General features: G+C 36.9%; 1 protein-coding gene across 1 annotated transcript in view; it reads left to right on the forward strand.

Moving 5' to 3' along the window:
- The window catches only part of rictor (rapamycin-insensitive companion of Tor), a 707794-nt gene that overhangs the window by 501600 nt on the left and 182359 nt on the right, over positions 1–23835 (forward strand). Inside the window, exon 24 of the mRNA XM_090388323.1 lies at positions 7811–7917. Coding sequence (XP_090244449.1) covers positions 7811–7917 — 107 coding nt within the window. The remainder of the gene's footprint in view (positions 1–7810; positions 7918–23835) is intronic.

Genomic DNA, 23835 nt, shown 5'->3' on the forward strand with positions numbered 1-23835 from the left:
TAATGTTGGATCTGTGTGTACAGTAGTCGTTCAAATAGCTTACTGATAACTGTGAAAAGTGCAATGGGCCAGTAGGAGTCCAGAAGGTGTGGTGGCTTTGTTGGATTCTTTAGGATGATTTTAATGTTTGCCATCTTCCAGGAAGTCAGGAAGGTACCTTCTCTTAGACAGAGGTTATATAGGTTTAATAGTAAGTTCGGAGCATACTCTACCATTTTTCTGATAATTTCAGATTCCAGAAGGTCCGGTCCAAGGCATCTATTTCCCTTTATTAGGTCTGCTGCATTGCTGATCTCTTCCATGGTGAAAGGGTGCTAAAAGCAGTATGACAGGAAGAACATCCTTCCTCAAGTAAAGGAACAATAGCACTCTCTTTTTGTGGCATCAACAGCAGGTAGCTCGCCATCCTGACACAAGCAAGGAATGAGTGCAACTCTTGTAGAGCATGCTTATATAGCTGAAAGTATATAAGCATGCTCTTACTTACTGTAATTCACTTACACGTGTCAATTTTATCTGATGCACTCTTTAAGAAATATTGCCATATACTTACATTATTCGGACAACAATTACAATTTCAAGGGGTGATGCACTTTCTTTAAACACCAGTGTGAATATATATATAATGTTTCACAATTTTATATATATATATATAATTCCTTCCGTCATTGAGGGAATTCGAACTCAAGTCTTTTCCACACCGTGGCCACCACCAGTCAGGTGCCTCGTGAGCAGAACTAGTTGTTTTTCATGACTAAATATTTATACCATGCCTAAAAGGTCGTGGGTTCGAATCCCGCCTCAGGCTTGGATCAGAGTAAAATGTAAAAACCTTGGGAGGTGCATTATGGCCACAGAAGCTGATGCGCCAATAACAAAAAAAAAAAAAAAAAAATTGATAAATATACAAAACAACAGTGGACCCAACACCAAACCCAATTGGACTCCGCTAATAACATTAGTCCACAAAGAGCAGCACCCATTGATTGCCATCCTCTGTCTTCTCCCACTCAACCATCCTTTTATCCATTGTAGCAACTTACCCTTAATACCATTCTGCTCCAATTTGTACAATAGTCTTCCATGCGCAACAGTGTCAAAAGCTTTCCTGAAATCCAAATATATGATATCAAAATTATTTTCTGCATCTAGTTTCTTTGTAACCACATCATAATATCCTATCAAATTTGTCAGACAAGACTTTCCCTTAACAAACCCATGCTGTGTCTGAATTATTGCTGCATTCTTGTCTAGATGATCCTGCAATGCATCTTTAACCAGTGACTCCATTATTTTACCCGGAACAGAAGTTAAACTAACTGGTCTGTAATTACTCGTGTGACCCTTCGATCTCCCTTTGTGAAATGGAGATACATTTGCACATCTCCAGTCCATGGGGACTTTCCCCCGAGTCCAAGGATGCTCTCATAATTATGGCTAAGTTTTTACTTACTTCCTTTGCTGCCTCCTTTAATATAACTGGATAGATCCCATACACCCCAAGTGCCTTTCTTATGTTTAACTTCAACAATTTCTCCTCCACTTTGCTCTCAGTTATTACAAAATCATTAAGCACCCTGCTACAATTTGATAACCTTCTGCCATTTTCAAACCTTAATTTGAATGTAGATGCAAAATACTCATTCAGTTTGTTTGCTATCTGAGCAGGATCATCAACAGTCTAACCATTGATATCAAGTGGACCAATTAGATTCATCCCCTTCCTTTTAGAGTTGCCTTCCTTATATAAGTAAAGAAATCCTTGATGTTTTTCTTAGCATCCTTTGCCAAAGATTTCTCGTAATCTGCCTTCACCTGCCTAACCTCCTTTGTGACGTGATTACAGGCTAGGTTATATCTGCCATAGGCTTCTGAGTCACTTGATAATTTATATGCATCCCATGCATTTTTCTTCATTGATTACAATATTTTCCCTTGAAGGTTAGACTTTCTGATGGACCTGTTAATGGATGCCTCCCAAAAGGATCTGCTATCTTTTTTTAGGAAGACAGATCCCATTTCAGCCTTTGCTACTAATGACCACCATCAAGGCAGTACCAATTAATATTATAGTTTGGTTTCTGCCAACATTCTGCTTCATTTATCCTTGTGGCTACCTGAAGTAAGTTGTTCTTTTAGTATAATGTTGGACATGTAAATCAAAAATGTAGAAGTGAGTAATTAAGCACTAAAAAAAGAGACTAGAACAAGTAAATGTGGTTGGTAACTTAATTACAGAGATTTTTTACTTTAATCATATTGAGCTTTCTTATAATCCTACTTTACATTTAAGTTTTTGTTGCTAAGCATGAACCTGAAATACAATTAATAGATGGCTTTAATATTAATTATCATTTAATAGACAGTAATTGTCTTTAATTTGCAAAAGAATGGTATATCGAATAGCAACTTAATTAATGTAAATGAATTCTCATACAAATGAATGAATACTCATACTCCTGAATTGTTGCCTTTTTTTACACCATCAGCTTCACACACTAAGATACTGGCTAACAAATTTTAATCATACATGTATATATGATTACATAATGTCAGATTAGGATTACTTTACAACTAAAACTGAAATCAAGGTGAAGTTCTCCTGGGACCAATCATAAGTTAAGGTCAAGTCTGAGGACATGGCTATACGGTATTACAGTGGAAGATAGGGGAAGTGTACCTTGTTAGCTTATGGCAATTTATACCTGGTTCTAGGCTGTCGTAGGAATAAAATTTAAAAAAAAAAAAAAAATGAAAAGGTTGAGAAACATACTTGCATTGAAACCAAAACTAGTGTGATGAAGCAGAAAGCAAAAATAGTTACAAAAACAGAAGATGACAGAAGTTTAAACATGTTTGCCTCCAGCTTGATCTGTATGACCTTATTAAAACAAATTCAGATATGTTTGATTGAGTCACTCTGGATTGGTGAAGGTAGAGACTTTTTTTTTTTTTTGGTTCTCTTCTCACTATGTCTTAGTTGGTCAACCACTGTTGAAGGTTACTTGACAAAAATATCTAACTTTTCTTTTGTAAAATCAGAAAAAAATTAGTTCTTGAAGTTGGGTTGATTTTCATCCATGTGGCTTAAAACCTCCTTGCACATAAGCATCAACACTCAGTTAACTTGTTAACACATGTAATTCCAAGTAGGCAATAATTGTCATTTCCAAAATTGCTCAATAAAACTTTTCCTATATTTAGAAAGAGAGTGCAGCCATTAACTTTGAACCAAAAATTAATAAATAACATTTATTTTGTAGACTGGCCTGTCTGCTCCCACACAACTACTTGGTTCAGCAGACTAAACAATTAAATTTTGGAACAGGCAAAATTCCCTACATCAAAGCTTTTGAGATTGTCTCTCACAACACAAGTTTCTGTTTATACTGAGACTCAGGTCACTGTATAAAGAGAAACCATCTTCATTTATAGGGAAGATCCATGGTTGGATCAAGGACTGGCCACAAGACAGAGCAGATAGAGGATAGTCATAGGTAAGCATTCTTGAAGGAGGATTAGTGCAACAGGCAAAGTCCCTTATTAATCAGTGCTGGACCCCCCTCCCCACTTTGTTTTAATCTTTATTAATGATATTGATGGAGTACAGGAAAGTGAAAGCGTGCTGATGACTTTGTTGGAAGAATGGGTAATAACCAAAAGTATGGTATATTACAAAATAATTTGGAGCAAATTCACATGTAACCTGAAAAATGGCAACTAAAATTGGCATCTATGACCTTTTGAAACCATATACCAAACATATAGTATATTACAAAATGATTTGAAGCAAATACATGTGTAATCTGAAAAATGCTACCAAAATTTAATATATCCTAATATAAGATCTTACACTGAATATGATTCAATTTGTTTTTTTTTTTTTTTTTTGCATTTCCTTTAGAATCACACTCATGTTTGTTGAAAAACATGATAACCATTGTCTTAATCCTGGACTTCTCTAAACAAAATTTTTTGAGCCTTGGTGATGATTCTGAAGTCCTCTGGATGCTGTGATGCTTCCTCTCTGGGTCATACCACAACACCCAACACCCATCTCCAGTCACAATACAGACAAGGAAATTTGGATTTTCCTGACAAGTCTGGATGAAGTCTTTGAATGATGACACTCTTGTTCATTGCTTCCGCTCATCCATGAGGCTGTTCAGCACAAATTTTGCATAGACCTTCCTTTTCACTAAATCTCCATGCAGAATTTGACAAATCATCTCTTTATTCTTATCCAACTCGTCAGCCATCATTCTGAGCATCAAACAATGATCTCTTGCCACAATTTCCAAAAATTTTGCAACCCTGTCCTCATTTTGAGCAGTTGATGGACTCTTACTTCTTGGGTCATCATAAACATGCTCACGTTCATATTGGAACCACTTCAAACACACTGTTATGACTTAACGTTTCATCACCATAAACAGTTTAATGTTTCGTATGTTTTCTGTTGCAGATTTTCCCAGTTTAAAGGAAAATTTGATAAATTTTGCTCCATTGTAAAATCGTGACACAGAACATTAACACTAGTGATGAAACTGGCTGCTACTTGCAACCTCCCAGCCTACTGGACATTCTCTGTACTGTCATCAGTTGGAGGAAGTTTGAACTACAACATAACATTTTCATTTATTTAAACTCATCAAACACGATCGCAAAGGCAACAGGCGGAACTTTATTTCTGCCCCTCGTATAATAATTTTTTTTGTAGAAATAGTAAATTTGTATATTATTCAAATCCAACTGCACAGCATGCAACCCCGCTACATATGTGTTGGAAATTGGGAGAGCTCTGCTGCTCTGATGTAATATTGGCTATAAAGACAGTATCATGTTCAAAAATATTGAATTTTAGCCATCTGTGCAGACTGGCAAAGTATTTCAGTTTGAAGATAATGCAGGGACAACTGCATCCCTGATATACTAGGACACTGAAAATGCTTCTTCTGATGGAGTAAAGACTGCTTGTGTGTTTCCATATACAGATTATGAACAAGAAATGTTTGAAATGCTTCAGACACTGAATTATGCTGTTTCTGGCAGATACATATACTTAGACCCAAAATATAGTGTTGAGTATGTCCAGATCTTTTCTGTACAGCATATCTGCAAAATTTTGAATTTTGAAAAGTTGGAGTTTGAGTTACTGCTAGTAGAAGGAAAACAGGAGATTTTGTGGGGGAAACCAGAGATTTTTTTTTTTTTTTTTTTCAAAAATGCAAGACGAAAGCAGGATATTTTCAAATAAAGTAGGAGCTTATTTAAAATCCATACTTTGGACTCGAAATGAAATTTCTCTGACAATATATGCATTTTATTTTAAAATACAGTTATAATTGTTTTACAGTACAGTATGTTTTTAAATTTATCAAGGATTTTTCTTTACATATATTTCTTTTTGGATTGACATATCAACTGATTATGATTGTTTTAAGAAAGATAATTCATCTTAAAAAAGACGAAAGCAGGATATTTTCAAATAAAGTAGGAGCTTATTTAAAATCCATACTTTGGACTCGAAATGAAATTTCACTGACAATATATGCATTTTATTTTAAAATACAGTTATAATTGTTTTGCAGTACAGTATGTTTTTAAATTTATCAAGAATTTTTCTTTACATGTATTTCTTTTTGAATTGACATATCAACTGATTATGATTGTTTTAAGAAAGATAATGGAGCCCTCTTTAGAAATGGTCAGTCAAAGTTCTGTTTGCAACTGTGTCTCAGCCATCTAGACTAGAGAACATTCATGAGCATTTCCAAAGCTTTACTAGAAATTTTTTTTTCACCTTGTTAAATATTCACTGTCACTAAACTATGAGGAATTATTAAAATTCCAAGCATGACTTGGGGATAATTTGTTATATTTTAAGCTTCCTTGAGCCCTTGTCAGTTCCCCCAACCAATCACTATACTTCATATCTTTCCTTTTTCCAAGGTATAGTATAACACAGAAACTGACAGAATTGATGCTACAAAACATCTTTGTCATCTATTTCTTTATCTTCAGTGATACTGAGAAGTACTTGAAACTTTTCCAAAACAAAAAATTTCAAATCTGAAAATATTGAACTGCCAGTTGATGATATTTATGCTACTTCAGTATCTATATGAACAGTTGTTTTTCAGTGGGAATTTGTGTACCATGTAGTCACATGCAGTAATAAAATACTTCCTTTGCCAAACAAAAGATAGCCATAATGGCCAAAGCAGGAAAACTGGCTGTTCTACCCAGAAAAAGGGAATATGAACACTTTCTAAATGAAAATAACATGCCTTGAGTTAACTTATTTGGCCTCTGTAGGATTGCTTTAAGCAGAGGTTTGCAGTCCAGAAGTTCTTTTTCTTCCGGAGGTTGAGTGTTTGAGAGCATACTGTACTGATAAACAATCTTATAGTTTTAATACAGTATGTGTAAAATGCATGTATTTTCAGTGAAACTTAATTTATAGCGTGGTGTGGAGTTTAAAAAGTTTTCTGCTTTTTCCAGAAAATCTGTTTTCCTCCTGTGTTTTGATTAAAAAAAAAAAAAAAAAAGTTTTCCCTCTGGCTTACACTTACCTGATGTCCAGTTTTTTGAAAATCAAGAGGGAGGAACTCTGTGATGTTCTCATTAACATTACTGATGGTTTAATACACTACTGTCTTTTCTCAATCTGAGTAATTTAACTGATAAACTGCTAAGACTTTAATAACATATGATTATATCACACAACCATTTTTCATCAGAAAAGGTGCTCATTTGAAACTCCAAGACCACTTTCCACAGAGGCTTGTCATGAGTATTAAGGACTAGTTAATATGTGATGGCCACTACAACAGGTACCTATTCCCTTTTGTAAAAAAATTTGTAATGCATAGGCACTGAAGTTTTCTTTAAGAATTTTATTGGTGCATTTGATTTGTTGAAAAAATTAATCCCTCTAGATTTGATTAACAGAAATTAGCATTAGTAGAGGCATAAGATGCAAGAAAGCAAGCTTATGCAGCATCAGCCAAAAAAAAAAAAAAAAAACACTCCCGTTTCACCCCTCCCCTCCATTCATTCCAAATACCTGTCTAGCTCAGCCTTAAATTTATTTAGACTATCAACTTCCACAACAAAGGATGGAAGTTTGTTCCACCAACCAACTACCTGCTGGCTAACAGCAAACTTCCGCACATCTATCCTACATCTGTCTTTCCTCAAATTATGGCATTGTATGAATTAAAATAAAAAACACTGGGTTTGAGAAAGACTGGGTTAGTGATTCCTTGTTTACAACACCTAATTGTAGGTATTTTTCAGCATGGGTGTTCATTGTGTGAGTATTTTTAAATAGCTTGATCCTTCCTTTTTCATCTTATTGAAAAAGGAACCAAATTCAGCCTGTAACAGCAAAATGCTAGAGGAGGCTGCAATGTCTGAATCTTATGTAAGGATTGATACCTTTTTTCTTCTGAATGTTCTATATCATATTTTATTTTTAAGTGGTTTGATTATAGAACTTGTGCAGTAGATATTATTGGACTTTAGAGAAATAGTAGTTGTACACTTTCGGCCAACATTGTTCTACATCTTCCCCCTCACCTGACCTTTTCCTTTCAGATATCACCCTCTTGTCTTTTAACTGTTTTATTAATTCATTTACTATTACTAACTTACTCTTCACTGACTTTTAAAAAGTTCTTTTACCACCAAATTCTCTGTGAATATTACCTTGCAGAAATCGGTCTCAGTAGAATTGATTTAGCAATAAACGTGTGTTCCTGTAGACTGAACATACAGTGTTGTTTTCTGATTTATTTTCTTGTAGGGTCATATCAGCACATCATCAATTGCATTTCCACACATAAATGATTCTGGGGTTATTCCTTATATTGTGAAAATGGCTGGAGATGCACCAGTATTGTCAGTAAGAGGGTAAGATTTATTAACTGAGATCTAATGGCTAGGAGTGCTACTTTTATTTCTTTTTTATTTTCCCTTCAAATTTAATTATTATTTACTTTAGTAATTCCTGTGGTACAACACTGTCATTTAAGAAAATTTATTACTTATTTAAGAAAACATTGTTATTTATACTTGCAATTCTACCAAAACATGTCATAAGTAATAAAATTACTAATGGCATAGTTTATGGTGAATGAGTGGCTTGATCATTAATCCCATTAATACACATGATTAATTTGTCTGTATCCAGAACAGTGGAGAACATCATACCAGCAACACATGAACCAGATATAATAGCAGTTGTACTCTTTGCTAAATTCCATTTCTCAGTTAATCTGAATAGCTTTATTTTTAAGTGATTTCCAAATTGGTTGTTTTGTATATGTGAATTTTGCAACCTCACTAAAAGAAATTGCATGCAGGCAAATCAGGTGATCTGGCAAGACAAGTTCAATAGGTTCTTGAAATTAGCCTTTCTCTAACTTTTGGTGCACTAAACCATTTCATTTCTTATTTCATGACATGCTCATATTTCTTTCTATTTGTTGATCCTGATATTGTGTAGAAACTCTTTATCTATCAAAACTGGGATTAGAAGGAATAATTCAGCATGCTTTGGTAAATGTGATGTCAGGAACCAAATCAAACATACTTTGTTTTTGCTACTTTTGCTAGGTATGGAAATTTCAGGTGTTCTGGATGTGGGTCGACTGGATGCTTACACATGGTACTGGGTAGTCCTTATTCATATTTCTCTGATTTTATCAAGAGGGTGTGGAGGGATCCTTTTAGTTCTCAGGGAGCAGTGCTGTCCAGTTAGGTATGGGACTCCATAACCATTCTTGTTAACGTTGTATTACAATTCCTGGATTAGAAATATTTCTATGAGTCCTCCTTTTGTCAAATTATGTTTTTCTTCCTAAAATAACTGGTAATATGTTAAAGGTGTGACCTAAAGATAACCATATTCACAGGGCCTTGTTTCTACTGAATGATAAGATTCACGCATGTAGTGTTGCACTTGCAGTCTGTGGTTTTGGTCAGAGATGAAAACCTGAATCTGTTCTTCAACTTCCTATTCTCTTGGTTGAATATATTTATGTTTTTTTTTTTTTCTGGCTGTAATGGCCATCCTTCAGGAGTTGTTGCTGTTTTATTCATTATTCTTGGGAAACTATACATCTTCTGTGCTTGTACTTATTCTAGGAATTTAACTCAGTTCTTGCTTGAAATTTTGTGAGCAGTACATGCAGATGGCCTTTGCAGCAAGTCTTTTTACATTCCTGGCTTTGCACTTATGGAAATTCAAGTGATAACTAAGAACCACCCATTAACCACCCCTAATTAACCCCCATTAAGCTTGCTGCTTGTTGGGATAGGATAGATCATCCTCCAATCTTCTTGGATTTTTGGATGATATTAAAATATCATTGATGAATCTCCCATTTACATTTTAGCTTTTTCTAGAATGTGGCCAGGTCTTGTGTTTCCAGCTCTGAAATAAAAACAATTGTTGACGGTTATGATAATGGGGGTTTTTCATGTTGAGAACAATTTTTTGAATATAGAATTGATGTAAAAAGTTGAAATATAATTGTGCTGCCATGACATCAGTAATCTCAAAGATATCTGTAAGTGCAAAAGGGGTGAAGTAGCTTGTGTGGTTGAAGATTCTTATCCTCTGTTTTAGGGAAACTTTGGCTTCAGACAGAAAGATTCCAATAAAGAGTGGTAACATAAAATCTTACTATAATATTTTTTTGCTGAACTTATCTCTTTGTTCAAGATCTGCTTGAAGAATTCAAAGAGCATTCAAGCTTATACAATGAAATGTTAAACTTCTGCTTAATTTTCGCACATGTCCGCTCGCTCGCTCGCTCGCTCGCTCGCTCTCTCTCTCTCTCTCTCTCTCTCTCTCTCTCTCTCTCTCTCTCTCTCTCTCTCTCTCTCTCTCTGTCTCTCTCTCTGTTTTGTCCAACTATATTGAATTAGTCCTATGGCCCTAAACCTCAATATAGTAATGCTATATAATATACACTGAGTGATCACTGAATTATGACCACCTACTAATACTTTGTAGGTCCTCCTTTTGCCCTCAGTACAGCAGCTATCTGACGTGGCATTCATTCAACAAGATGTCGGAAGCATTCAGGAGTATGGCCAACCAAGCTGTGTGTGATGTGGTCAGCAATGAATGTGATTCGTGTATCCAGATGCATGATGTGCCTTTCCATAGTGTCCCACAAGTGCTCTGTGGGATTGATATCGGGGGGAGTTCGGAGGCCAATCGACATGCTGGAAGTCATAACTGTGTTCCTCAAACCATTCCTGCATAACAAGTGCCCGATGGCTCGGCACATTGTCATCTTGGAAGATACCATCGCCATTCAGGGAAAAAGTGTAACATAGTGGGGTGTACACAGTCAGCAAGCAGTTGACGATAGTGGAGACCAGTGATATGTTGTTCCACATGCACCAAGGGCCCAAGTTCATGCCAGTGAGGCATGCCCCACACCATACAACCGCCTCCACTGTCAAAACTGGCCTGCACTTTTGATACTATGCAAGATGGATCAAGAGCCTCATGTTGTTGATGCCAAATCCATACATGACCATCCACAATGTGGAGTAAATAACGTGACTTATCTGACCAGCACACCTTCTTCCAGTCTTCTAACCTCCAACTTGCATGCTATTTGCATCAGGAGAGTCTTTTATGCCAATGAATCTTGGTTAGGAGAGGATGCTGTAGGAGTCATCTGCTGGTATATCCATACGTGCGAGCGTGCGACACATGGTCATGCAGATATTGTTCCAGGTTGGCACATGTTGTATTGGGTAGTCAACTCTTGAACGGTGCTGTGCCGGTTCGCCTGTAAGAGTCGTCAGACTCAGCGCTCACCTCATACATCAACCTTTCGCTGACCTGCCATCGGGTCATTGTTTGACCATTTTGATGCCAGTCCCGGTACACTTTAACTACGGCATCTCTCTCGAACTGCTCGTCGAGCACCCACAATCTGTACTTTATCGAAGTCCGATAAATCCTTCCTTTTACCCATCCCACTCGGAATTTTACTACCTACTGAACCACTGATACCTTATCTTTGCTACGTAGGTCGATTGACTCCGCACTCTCATACTTCACGTGGTCAACGGGTCGCATTCAGTTTTCATAGGGGTAGTCATAATTCAGTGATCACTCAGTGTAGCAGTACAATAGTAAGAGCAGTCACTTTTCCCAGTTACTACAGCAGTATGTAGTAAAATTTATAATACACTACAGTATTAATTATATGCCCACAGAACCTCACAAAAGAAAATATTCAACAATTGTACTTTCTTTCTGGTTCGATTTTTAAAATTTCTTGCTATAGCAATATTGCAATTTTTGTGCAGTGGAAATGACCAACTTTACTTTTATGTTTAACGTTCTAAATATTTATATAAATACAAAAATAAATCTATATAAAATTAAAAGCACTTAAAAAATCCTTATAAAATTAAAGCACTTAAGATTATTCATTTACTACAGATAACAATGTTTGTTAAACAAAAATCTATATTATCACACAAAAAATGCCTTGAAAATGACTTGAATCTATCACAGAATAGCCTCCTTCTGAGAATATAACATTCTAAGGAGCTATTAAAATATAAAAAACTTACAACTTCTGAGAATATAACATTCTCATTCAACAAAAATTATAAGTATTTAAATATTTAGCTGAAAAAAATAAATAAATAAACTACCTTATGCAGTTATGCTCCAAAAACTATTCCTTTATTATAATTTATAACAAAATGATCCCTGAAGGTTCTCTACAAAGTTCTTGCCAAAAATATGGAAGAACCAGTTTTACGTATAAGTAAGCTAAAACTATTTAAATACTCAGATAAATACAAAAGCATTATAGCCAAAGTAGCTTATGCACCATCAAACCCCCATATCAACAACAACAAAAAAATAAATACAAAAATTAGCTAAGCTATATGATTAGGGCTTTTAAAACTGTTTCTTTAATAAAATTTACAGTTAGTTAAGCAAAAAAAAAATTACAACTTAAGAAATTACTACCAAAATGCAAAATTTGTACCAAGAAGCAGTGGTGGGAATTTTGCAGAGCTGACTCAACCATTGCACTTGTTGCCCATGTCCACTGAAATACACTGCCTTAGGTTTCATATCACCTTTATATGCTTCTTATCTAACAGCATAACCCCTCCTTCTGTCTACCCTTTCTTTACACACTGTACTCCCCATATTCAAATTCTGAATCACTTACATATGAGTGACACCATGTCTCTGATATTCCCACAATGTCTGCATTTGATGATTTGAACAGTACTTGAAGTTCATCAAATCTGTTTACCATGCTTCTAGCATTAGTGTACATACCAGTATACTGCAACTTTTAGTCTTAGTAACCCTTACACAGCCCATATATTTGCTTATTCCATGAGGACAAAACAGCAGGTCTTGAAATCTCCAACACCTTGCTTTCCAGGCTGCTGCATGTTCTAACACAAGCAGTGCAAGAATCACTGTCACCTCTGCCTGTGGTTGTTGTTAACTATTAGTTTGTGTATCCCCCCCCCCCCCCGAGACAATCAGTTTTCCAACTTAATACTGCCTCGATAGCATCAGCAAGTATTCTTGTCCCGTTATAATTAAGTGTTATCCCATCGATATAGAAAGTTAACAGGCAGAGAGCATTCTGAGAAAAATACTACCGCACAAGACTTGCACAGTCTCTCCAGTGCCGAATTGATTAACATGGTTCTAGTCTCATACACTTGCTATCGTAGTTGAGTAGGATTACAGTCACTTTCATCAGTTTCAATCCTAACATAGAGTAAAAAAATATGTGGAGGTCCTAAAGTTAGACCTTGAGGTTGTCACAGACATTCTCTCAGATATGCCAGGCAAGCTGTACTTGCTACCTGTGAGTTTAAAACGCTGATGAAACTGATATTCGGATGACACTCAAGTCAAGTGGACCCAAGTTCGGCGTAGTATGGACGGTCTGTGACAACCAAATCCTCTGCTTCCACCTTCAAGATGGTGGGACTGTTAGTAATCCTGGATATAACCTCCATGCACAAGTACATGGTGGGTGACGACCCAGGTGTGAAACAACGTAAACAGGGGTCGAGATGTGGCGCCCACACCACATGGAGAAATGCCGCCCCTCTATGTTACCAGGCAGTACTAGGTGGTAGATAACTCTCTCATCAACCGGTGCAATACCACCACTTTGCTTATTGGAGGCTTGAAGTGGTGGAACCCATGTTTAGTCTCTAGAGCTAAGTTCTGGTCAACCCTTTCCTATCTCTTCCATCATGCAGTATGATTGATGACTTTTGAGGTTAAGATGAACATCGTGGTGAGATCCAATATTCCTTACATTTCAAGGTTACAGCTCTAAAACGGTGTTCGCAGGCCAGCCGCTAGTTAGTACACCGGACCGAACCTATTGGTAACTATCTAGGAGGCTTCCGGATCAGCTAGTGTATAATCTTGCTATCTCACTGAGGGTGATGGTAGATGGCTCTCTGTCTTCTAACTTCTCCACTAATGCCGGTGTCCCCCAAGGTTCAGTTCTTTCCCCCACTCTTTTCCTCTTGTATATTTATGACCTTCTTCCATTGACTGGAAATCCTATCCATAGTTTTTCTGATGATAGCACATTGCATTCTACTTTCCATTTTGCGAAACCTTGCCCTGCTCAATGAGCTTCAACTTCCCGAAAATCTGCTACCAATTCCTTAAATGCCGATCTTCAGGTAATTCTCCAGTGGGGCAAAGACAACTAAGTTTATTTCAACCCTTCTAAAACTCAGTCTTGTCTTATATCTCGTAAAAAAGGATTCTTCTGCTCCTATGCCTATCTTTAGTGACACTCCGATTTCTAGGCAAAATGATATCTCTCTTTTGGGAATTACCCTGACTTCTAATCTCTCTTGGCAAAAACGCATTACAAATATTGCTTCCTCTGCATCTAAAAAAACTTGGTTTTCTCTTTCGCTCTCGGCGTTACTTTTCTTCCAAACAGCTGCTCACTCAGTATAAATCACAAATCTGCCCTGCCATGGAATATTGTTCCCACATCTGGGGTGGTGCCCCCAAAACGTCTCTCTGGCTTCTTGATTCCATTCAGAAGAGGGCAATTAGGTTAATTAATGATTCATCTCTAACAGAGTCTCTCCAGTCGCTGTCTCATAGACGTACTGTTTCTGCTGCATGCCTCTTCTACAGATACTTCCATGGGCACTGTTCTTTTGAATTGGTTTCTATAATTCCCACTCTCTCTCTTTCAAAACAGTCCGAACTCATACCGTCAACATACATTTCCTGTCCAACTGCGAACTCACAGAACCAACTTTTCATCTTCCTCGTTTATTCATTCAACTGCCATTTTCTGGAGCAACCTTCCTTCATAGGTATTCATACGTAAGGATACTCTTACCTGGGGTTTTCTTCAGGAACCGGGTGCCTCCGTAGCCAGGTGGGAAGGAGCAGCAGTCCGTAGCACACGCTTTTTGATTAGACCGAGGTTCGAGCCCGTCACCACCAAATACGGAGGATGCGGAAAGGTCAGGGAATGACCACCGCATATTCCTGGAGCAATATGGCCTTAGTTGCTAATGCTCCTTAAAAAAAAAAAAAAAAAAAAAAAAATCTTCAGGAACAGCGGCATCCAGGTGAGGTGTAATTCAGGTGTTGAAATTGCAATTATATGGAAGGAGGACGAAGGAAAAAGCCAGCTTTTGTCCTAAATCCTTGAATGGGGTTAACTGTAGGCATCCCCCTTTATGCCTACAATTACTCCTCCCCCATGCAAGGATTTAGGACAAAAGCTGGCTTTTTCCTTCGTCCTCCTTCCATATAATTGCAATTTCAACACCTTCTGAATCATACTCACCTGAATGCAGCCATTCCTGAACCTCAGGTAAGATAATATTCCTAAAATTTAATATTCCTTTAAAATTTCCAAAAATAGCCTATACTACCCTTTTCAAAAAAGTCCACAAAGTTTATTTTAAATCCATAATGAGATCGCAGATCCCCTACAAGAAAAAATTACAATAAATTTTTAGCATTTGTCCAATTTTATGAAAATTAGTGGGTCTCGATTACTCAAGTTGTCTGTCCAACTTTCAATCCTAACCTGCAACTTTTTCTCAACATTGCTCTGCATTTGTTAATTAAATTAATTAACAAAATTGTGGTGGTACAAATTGAACATTTTATCCATACAAACAAATTGGCCACAGAGGTTAACTGTGGTTTCTTGGGCAATTAGAAAATCCTAATAGCAAACAGTATACTAACTAAAATCACTAATAACAACTACACACTACTACTTTTAAATCAAAATTTACAGAAAAATAATTTTTTAGGCAATGAAAAAAGTTCCACTTAGTGGCTTCTGAAAAGTTACAACTTCAGATAGCCTTATCGTTGATTATCCTGTTTTTCATTTGAAGAAATGCGTTCAGCAACCGTTGTGAGTTATCATTTAGAAACGTGATTTTCATAACAGCCTTCTAGCAGATTAGCCAATTAGGTAGTGCTTGCACACATTTCACAAACACTGAGTGTTTTTCACCACAATCCTGACTAGGTCTAGAACATATACAAGGCAACACTGTGGAAACATTGTTGCCTTAAATATGTTCTAGACCTGGCTAGGATCGTGGTGAAAATTCTAGACCTGGCCAAGATAACATCTAAGAATCGGGTTTGACTTTTTATGAATGCTTTCACCATGATAGCACCAGATTCCTAGGTGTTACTTTGGTCAATGTGTCAAGTAAGTTAGGGACTCCAGATTATTTGTAGCCTGGAATTTCCAGATTCCAAACTTACTTTCTGTGTTAACTTTCTTATGTTTCAGCACCAGTAAATTATTGTATAAAGTTAAGAACTCCATATTCAACAAGGCATAATGTACAAGATGCTGAAGAAACAGCTTAAAGAGAAGACATACAAGATTCACCTTTAAAGGGAAGGCATATAGTATTCAGCTTTAAAGTGAAGACATAATATTCTATTTTTGCATTCTATGTCAGATGGTGACAGATGAAGAGCATATGAATTTTGTCAAGAGATATTATGGGTGAAGACTTCCTTGTGAAATCCACTTAGTGGTGAAGCAGGAAAGTGAACAGATATGATAAATGAATGTGGGAAGTAGAAACATCTAGATTTACAGTTGAGCATATGCATGACTCTCCTGAAGTGAATGTGTTATGTGTTATGAGTGTTGCAAAGGTTCACAGCATTTTTCTTTGCAGGGCTGAGAGTGACAGGATTCTAATATTTGATATGCTAGAACTTGTTCCTGGTATTATCCCAACTGTAGCAAGACACCAAAAACTGTCTTTTCACTGAGTTTTTAGACATTTTCTTCTATCAGAATGGCAGTTCACCTTATTATCACCATAATGTGATGTCACATTCTCCAACAAGCGAGGTGGTCATGGTGATGTGATTGTAGCAGCCACCACAGAACCTTGACCTCTTGATCTTGAATTCAGGGGCTATGTCAAGGAAGAAGTTTGTTTCTCATGTGCCACAGTCTTTAGTGGAACTGCAACACAAAATCCATCATGTATTAACAAGCTCATGAAGATGTTGCTTAGAATGTAAGCAGGATTTGTTTCAGGTGAGATGTATGTTACATCACTTCTTGAAAACACGAGCATTTACGAACAAAACTTGAATGCTACCCAGTTTTGTATAGCAACATTGTTTGTCAGTGTATAACCTGAATAAACAATTAAGCATTTTAAATTGAACTTTAATTTAATAACATTATGTATATGGTGCATGACTTTATTGCTACAGTAAATTCCTGGTTATCTGGGTTAACAATTTTATGAGGAAACAGAAATAATACAAGAACATGGCTCCTACTAGCCTCGTCAGTCTGCTGACGAGGCTAGTAGAAGCCAGATGTGTTCAAAGCCGCTAAGTGGATTTTTCTTATTTATTGATTTGAAATTATTGTTTTTCTAAAACTTTTGATTTAAATTTAGTAGTTTAGCATTATTTTGTGATTTTCTGATTAATCTGGTGTATTTATTCTTTACTCGGCCTTGTAATTGCATAAAAGTATCGGTAAGGGCATCATATCCATGTGTTACAAGTTGCAGCTCTGCTGAACGAGAGGTTTTTTAGCCATATTTAGCCGCTTATTGACAATTTTTACATCTAATTATTTTCTATAAGTAGCTGTTAGTAATCCTGGATATAACCTCCATGCACAAGTACATGGTTATAGATATAGTCAAGATGTTAGTTTATTCTGAATTGAGGCAGCGAGATTTGAAAGTTAATTAATACTTAAGTGTCCGTAGATTTACCGTTCGTAACTTACCACCTTTTTCATACGATACGTTATATACCGAACTAGATATCGTTAGTATAGTATAGGTTATAATATTGTCAATTGATTGGTAGAATCTATTAAACCTGTTGAACTTCGTTGCCAATTAAATTGTACTTTTAACTAAATACATATAACAACTTAGATTACAAACGTAACATAATTAATTAATACATAACTGATACGGAAGTTATATAAAGGGAACTCGTAGATAATTAATACTTGACACTGAAAAATATATATACCGTTATAACTGTGTTGGGATACACGTTTAGGGTTATAATTTTGAACTGAAATTGAAATTAATCGAAATCATGACTCAGACCAGTGCAGCAAAGCAAAAGGCTCAAGCTAATGGAAGTGCTGTGGCTCAGAGAAAAACTGAGGGGGCAGTTGCCTTCTGAATCACAGCCTTTTAAAATGCACTGCTTGCATGATGTTTGTGGAGCATTCAGATACGGGACATGTTATTGCCCTGGGGGATGTCTTTGTGTGTGCGCGATGCAAGAAGTGTAACGAAATCAGGCAACTACTCAGCGTTGTTATGGGCCTATATGAAAGCTTGAAGGACAGGGCGGATGCCCTCGAAGGAACTAAATTGACGGGCCCATCAAGCTCTCAGCTTCCCACATCAACGCCAGAGCTTGCACTTGGTCATCTTGCAACACATAGGCAGCCCCCAAGGCAGAATGCACTGGTCCCACAGGAACTGGTAGTTGTTGGTGACTCTATTGTCAGGGAAACGGGGAACATGCTTTGTAAAAAGGATAGGTGGAACAGGACCAGGGTATATCTGCCAGGGGCAAAGGTTGATGACGTCGTAGAGCGGATATCATCTTTTAACAGCACAAAAGGCGATATAGTTGTACCCGTTGGCAGAATTACTTAACAAATGCAGGTCACTGTTGAAAAAAAGCCGTGAATTAGGGTTGAATTTGAAAGTGTCTGCAATTCTGCCCAGACACGATAGGAGTGAGTATATGATGAGAGCCCTGTCGATCAATTTCGCCCTGGAAAGATTGTGCAAGGCTCAAGGGGTAGAATTTTTTTCAGCCTGGACAGTACTTGTTAACAGGAGAGACTGCTTCTACAGGGATGGGATACACTTAAATAGAAAGGTGCAAGAATATTTTCAGATGCTATCGAGGTAGTGTTAGGTGGGTTGGAAAACTGCTAGCTTGGGGGGATACAAAGACTAATAGATTAACAGTAGCCACTGGCAGAGGTGAAAATGATTCTTGCACTCCTTCTATTGGAATGAGCAGAAGTTTGAAAAACAAGATGCAAGATATTTCAGAGACCGCTGGGAGTCATTGCGGTACAAGTAAACACATGGGTTGTGTTAGGGTAGCTAAGAATAGAAACAGGTGCATGTATACTTGCGTGTACACCAATGATAGGAGTTTGGTAAATAAATTTGATAAATTTGAGGTATTGCTTAAAACATCAAAGGTAGATGTTGTTGGGATATCAGAGACGTGCATTCCTTATATCACACAGATATAAGGAATGCAGAACTGGAATTTGGGGAGTACAATGTCTACAGAAAGGATAGACAGGATAGGAAGGGAGGAGGGGTTATGCTATTAGTTAAGAAACACATAAAATCCAAGGAATTTAAGCCGGTCGACATCGCTGTAAAGTGCAGTGTCGAGTCAGTTTGGTGTGACATAAGCATTGGGAGATCAAAATTGAGAGTAGGAGTGTGCTATAGGCCTAATGACTCTGATGAGTATAATAAAAAACTGTACAGGTAAAAAGAGTGGGCCAGTACATCAGAGAGTCTTATAATGGGGGATTTTAATTTCCCAGATATTGACTGGAATTTGGGGGCTGTTCACACACACACTAGCAAGACTTTTGTGGATTTATTGGATGATTGTTTTCTACATCAGCATGTTCGGGAGACAACTAGAGGGAGTAATACTCTTGATTTGATTATCAGTAGTGATTCTTCATGCATTAAGAATCTGCAGATAAACGAACCACTAGGTGGCAGTGATCACAGTGTGCTGAAGTGGGATTTACTCAAAGAGGTAACTACCATCAGGGGTAAAGGGAAGGGTTATTGCTTTCGTAAAGGCGACTATGATGGTCTGAGACAGAATTTAAATTCTATACAGTGGGACCAACTGATGATGTTACCAACAGCAAACTCAAAATGGGAAGCATTCAAAGAACTTATCTTGGAATACCAACATACCAACTAAGAAATTTTACATACCAACTAAGAAATATTGTTCAAGGTTTAGGCCTAAATCGATGTCAGATGAACTAATGAGACATATGGCAGAGAAGAAAAATGCATGGGATACATACAAATTAACATGTGACACAGAAGCCTATGATAGATACAAGTTGATCTGTAACCGTAGTTACAAAGGAGATTAGGCAGGCAAAGGCAGATTACGAGAAATCTTTGGCAAGGGATGCAAAGAAAAACAGCAATGAGTTCTTTACTTATGTAAACTCTAGAAGGAAGGGGATGAATCAGATTGGTCCACTTGATATTGATGGGTCAACTGTTGATGATCCTGCTCAGGTAGCTAACAAACTAAATGAATATTTTGCATCGACATTCACACATGAGGTGTTATTCAGCGAGGGGAATTCCAGTATTCAACTCTGGCATTAAGCTAGAGAATCTTGTAATAACTGAGAGTAAAGTGGAGGAGAAATTGTTGAAGATAAACACAAGAAAGGTACCTTGGGTGGATGAGACCTATCCAGTTATATTAAAGGAGGCAGCAAAGGAAGTAAACAAACCCTTAGCATAATTATGAGAGCTTCCTTGGACTCAGAGGAGGTACCCACAGACTGGAGATGTGCAAATGTGACTCCAGTTCACAAAGGAGGATCAAATGCTGACAAAAGTAATTATAGACCTGTTAGTTTAACTTCTGTTCCCGGAAAATTAATGGAGGCACTGGTTAAAGAAGCACTGCAGGATCATCTAGACAAGACTTCAGTTATAGCTCAGACACAGCATGGTTTTGTTAAGGGGAAGTCTTGCCTGACCAATTTGATTGGATACTATGATGTAGTCACAAAAGAACTGGATACAAGGAATAACTTTGATATTATATACTTGGATCTTAGAAAGGCTTTTGATACTGTTGCACCTGAAAGACTGCTGCACAAATTGGAGCAGTATGGCATTGGAGGCAAATTGCTGCTATGGATAGAGTGGCGGTTGAGGGGGATAGCTGAGCTACCTGAGCAGGATCATCAACAGTTGACCCATCAATATCAAGTGGACCAATCTGATTCATCCCCTTCCTTCTAGAGTTTACATAAGTAAAGAACTCTTTGCTGTTTTTCTTTGCATCCCTTGCCAAAGATTTCTCGTAATCTGCCTTTGCCTGCCTAATCTCCTTTGAGGGGGAGAAGACAGGGACTGGTAATCAATGGACATTGCTCGGCGTGGACTAATGTTATTAGTGGAGTCCCTCAGGGTTCAGTGGTGGGTCCATTATTGTTTTCTGTATTTATAAATGTAAAGTGCAGTCGGCCCTCGTATAACACGTGTTTACATTAAACGAATTCGATCATACACGATTTATAAATAGGGGAACGATATCTTATATAACACAAACCAAATTCGCTTATGCACAATTCGCCTTTGTGTTTACAAGAAATGGCAGTCGAACGCAGAATCACCCCAACCGAACACAACACGATAGGAATGAAGAGAAGATTCTGAAAATGTATTTATGTTTTTTATTTCAGTGAAGGGGAAACACATTTCACCATAATAACGTAAAAACTAACACAATTCCAGCTATCGGTATGCAATTAGATCGAGTTTACTACCAGTTTATAACAAATTCCACTAGCAGAAACGCAACTGGAAATTGGTTTATGGTAGGAACCCCCAGAAATGTGCTTTAGTAAAATGTGAGGTGTTAATAGTGTATCTCGGCCTTTAAGGTGTTGTTTATTCAGTTGCTACACGGGCGCGGCTTTGTTTATGTGTATCAAGCCTCCTCGTTTTGTAATTGTGCTTTATTCCCTAAAAATTAGTAAAATATATAAAAGTGTGAAAAGGAAGCGTCCTGGCGAAGACACTGCAGATTCAGAGAGAAAAAAATAAAAAAAAGCAATATCGATAACAGAGGCGGACTTGGTCAAAAATTCTTACCCGGGAAAATTTATAGTGGCCTCGTACTACGGTTTATGACCAAAATCACACCGGCCCACTGGGATTTCCCGGGTAAGGCTTATGGCCAGTCCGCCTCTGTCGATAGAGAAAAAATATGAAATTGTGAAACGCTTTGAGCAAAATGAAAGACCAAGTGATATTGCACGCGCTACAGACCGAAATGAGGCAACGCCGAGAATTTGAAAGAATGCAGAGAAAATAAAAACAACTTTCATAGCAGGAACAACACAAAGTGTAATTAAAATCCATTAGATTAAGACACAAAGAATTGTAAGAGATGGAACGGCTGTCATCTGTTTCGATAGAAAATCAAACAAAAAACAAGTTTGCTTACGTTAGAAGCAAAAGCATTAGAAATATTTTATTACGTAATAGTCGTAATAAAATACGTAAGCATTTTATTATGACTATTTTATTTAATATAATAAATTTTTTACTATTTTATTAATAAATTTTTATTATTTAATATATTATAATAAAAATAAAAATATATTATAATATTATTTTTTATTATGTATTTTAATAGTTATAAAATACGTTAGTATTTTATAACGATTAAAATTACCCAATTATTTATTGTGTTTGGTAATGCTTTGGTTCCAAATGTGGGTTCAATCTTGGGTGGTCGGCACATAACCCCACTTTTCCTATAGGGCCTGTTGTTTATATTGCACGATTTCGCATTGCACGAGGGTTTCTGGGAACACAACTATCGTGCTATACAAGGACAGACTGTATTACATATGGGAAATAGCAACCCCAGAGCAACATATCAATTCTGTGGTACTACACTGACAGTGGTAGAGAATGAAAGGGACCTGGGGGTGGTTGTGTAGGCAGATATGAAGTTCTCTGAGCAGTGCAGATGGGCTGAAAAGTAGCTCATGGTGTATTGTCAATTATATATAGGAATTTTTCTAGCAGGGATAAGGAGGTGATTATTCCCTTGTATAAGGCAATGGTCAGGCCACACCTTGAGTACTGTATACAGGTCTGGAGGTCTCATTTCAAGAAGGATGAAGAGCTGCTGGAACGAGTAGAGAGAAAGGCAACAAGATTAGTGAATGGAACAAAGGGGTGCTCTTACGAAGAAAGGCTTAAGTTTTGCAAATTACAGTGTCTGGAGACTAGGCACCAGCGAGGTGATCTGATAGAGGTGTATAAAGCCTTGAATGGTTTGAGCATGCTCAATGCTGATGGGATTCTTCCTCTTGCTCAGAATAATCACCTGAGAGGGCATGAATTCCAATTGAGGAAAGACATATGTAGGATAGACGTGCGGAAATTTGCTTTTAGCCAGCGGGTGGTTGGTTGGTAGAACAGACTTCCATCCCTTGTCATGGAAGTTTATAGCCTAAATAAGTTTAACGCTCAGCTGGACAGGTATTTCGAATGAACAGAGGGGTGAAAGGGAAGTGGTTTTTTTTTTTTTTTTTTTTGGCTGATGCTGCATAAGCTTGCTTTCTTGGATCAAATGCCTCTACTAATGCTAACATTGGTCATCCAAAATTTTAACTTTCAGTTTAGTGGGTTTTTTTTTTTAACATAAAAAGTGACATTCAATTGTAACATTTTATTGTAATATCAATGGATTATATGAATAACTATTAAGTATTAAATTTCTGCTAGTTACCGTCATAAATTAATAAAATTTGATAAATTTGATTGCTATTCTGTCATTTTTTTTTTTTTTTTATTTTGTTTTGTGATTTCCTTTGATACTGATTTTATTCGTAATTTATACATCATCATGCTTTACATGAAAATTTTAACATAATTTTCAAATGTTATTTTGATTGCCATTATTTAAGCCAAAGTACAAACAACTTTTCACATCTTACAATTGGCACACTGTGGCCATAGATGCTAATGCCCCTAATAAATCCCCAAACAAACTAACAAACATCTTACCACAACTGATGGAGGAATATAATTTCTCTCAGTTGTAAATAAATAGATAAATTTTCTTTTTATACCTTGCAACAGTCACACTAAGAGTATACAATACAAAATCTACAAAAAAAAAAAAAAAATGTTAAATTTTGTGGTATCATTTGGAATTGAACAGATGGAATTCATAACTGTATACTTGCAAGCTGACAATTTAGCCGTGATCAACTATATGAAAGAAACCATAAAGCTAGAGACTGGTGTAAATGTGGAGAGAGAGAGAGAGAGAGAGAGAGAGAGAGAGAGAGAGAGAGAGAGAGAGAGAGAGAGAGAGAGAGAGATCACAAGTGAGTACTCCTGCCTTATAAAATCATCCACAGATAATTTGAAAATGTATCAAATGCAGAGTTTTCTGCATTTGATACATTTGTTTTTCTGCTG

Source organism: Mastigoproctus giganteus, chromosome 2, assembly GCF_048544385.1.
Source record: "Mastigoproctus giganteus isolate SK-2022 chromosome 2, ASM4854438v1, whole genome shotgun sequence".
NCBI classification, from domain to species: domain Eukaryota; kingdom Metazoa; phylum Arthropoda; class Arachnida; order Uropygi; family Thelyphonidae; genus Mastigoproctus; species Mastigoproctus giganteus.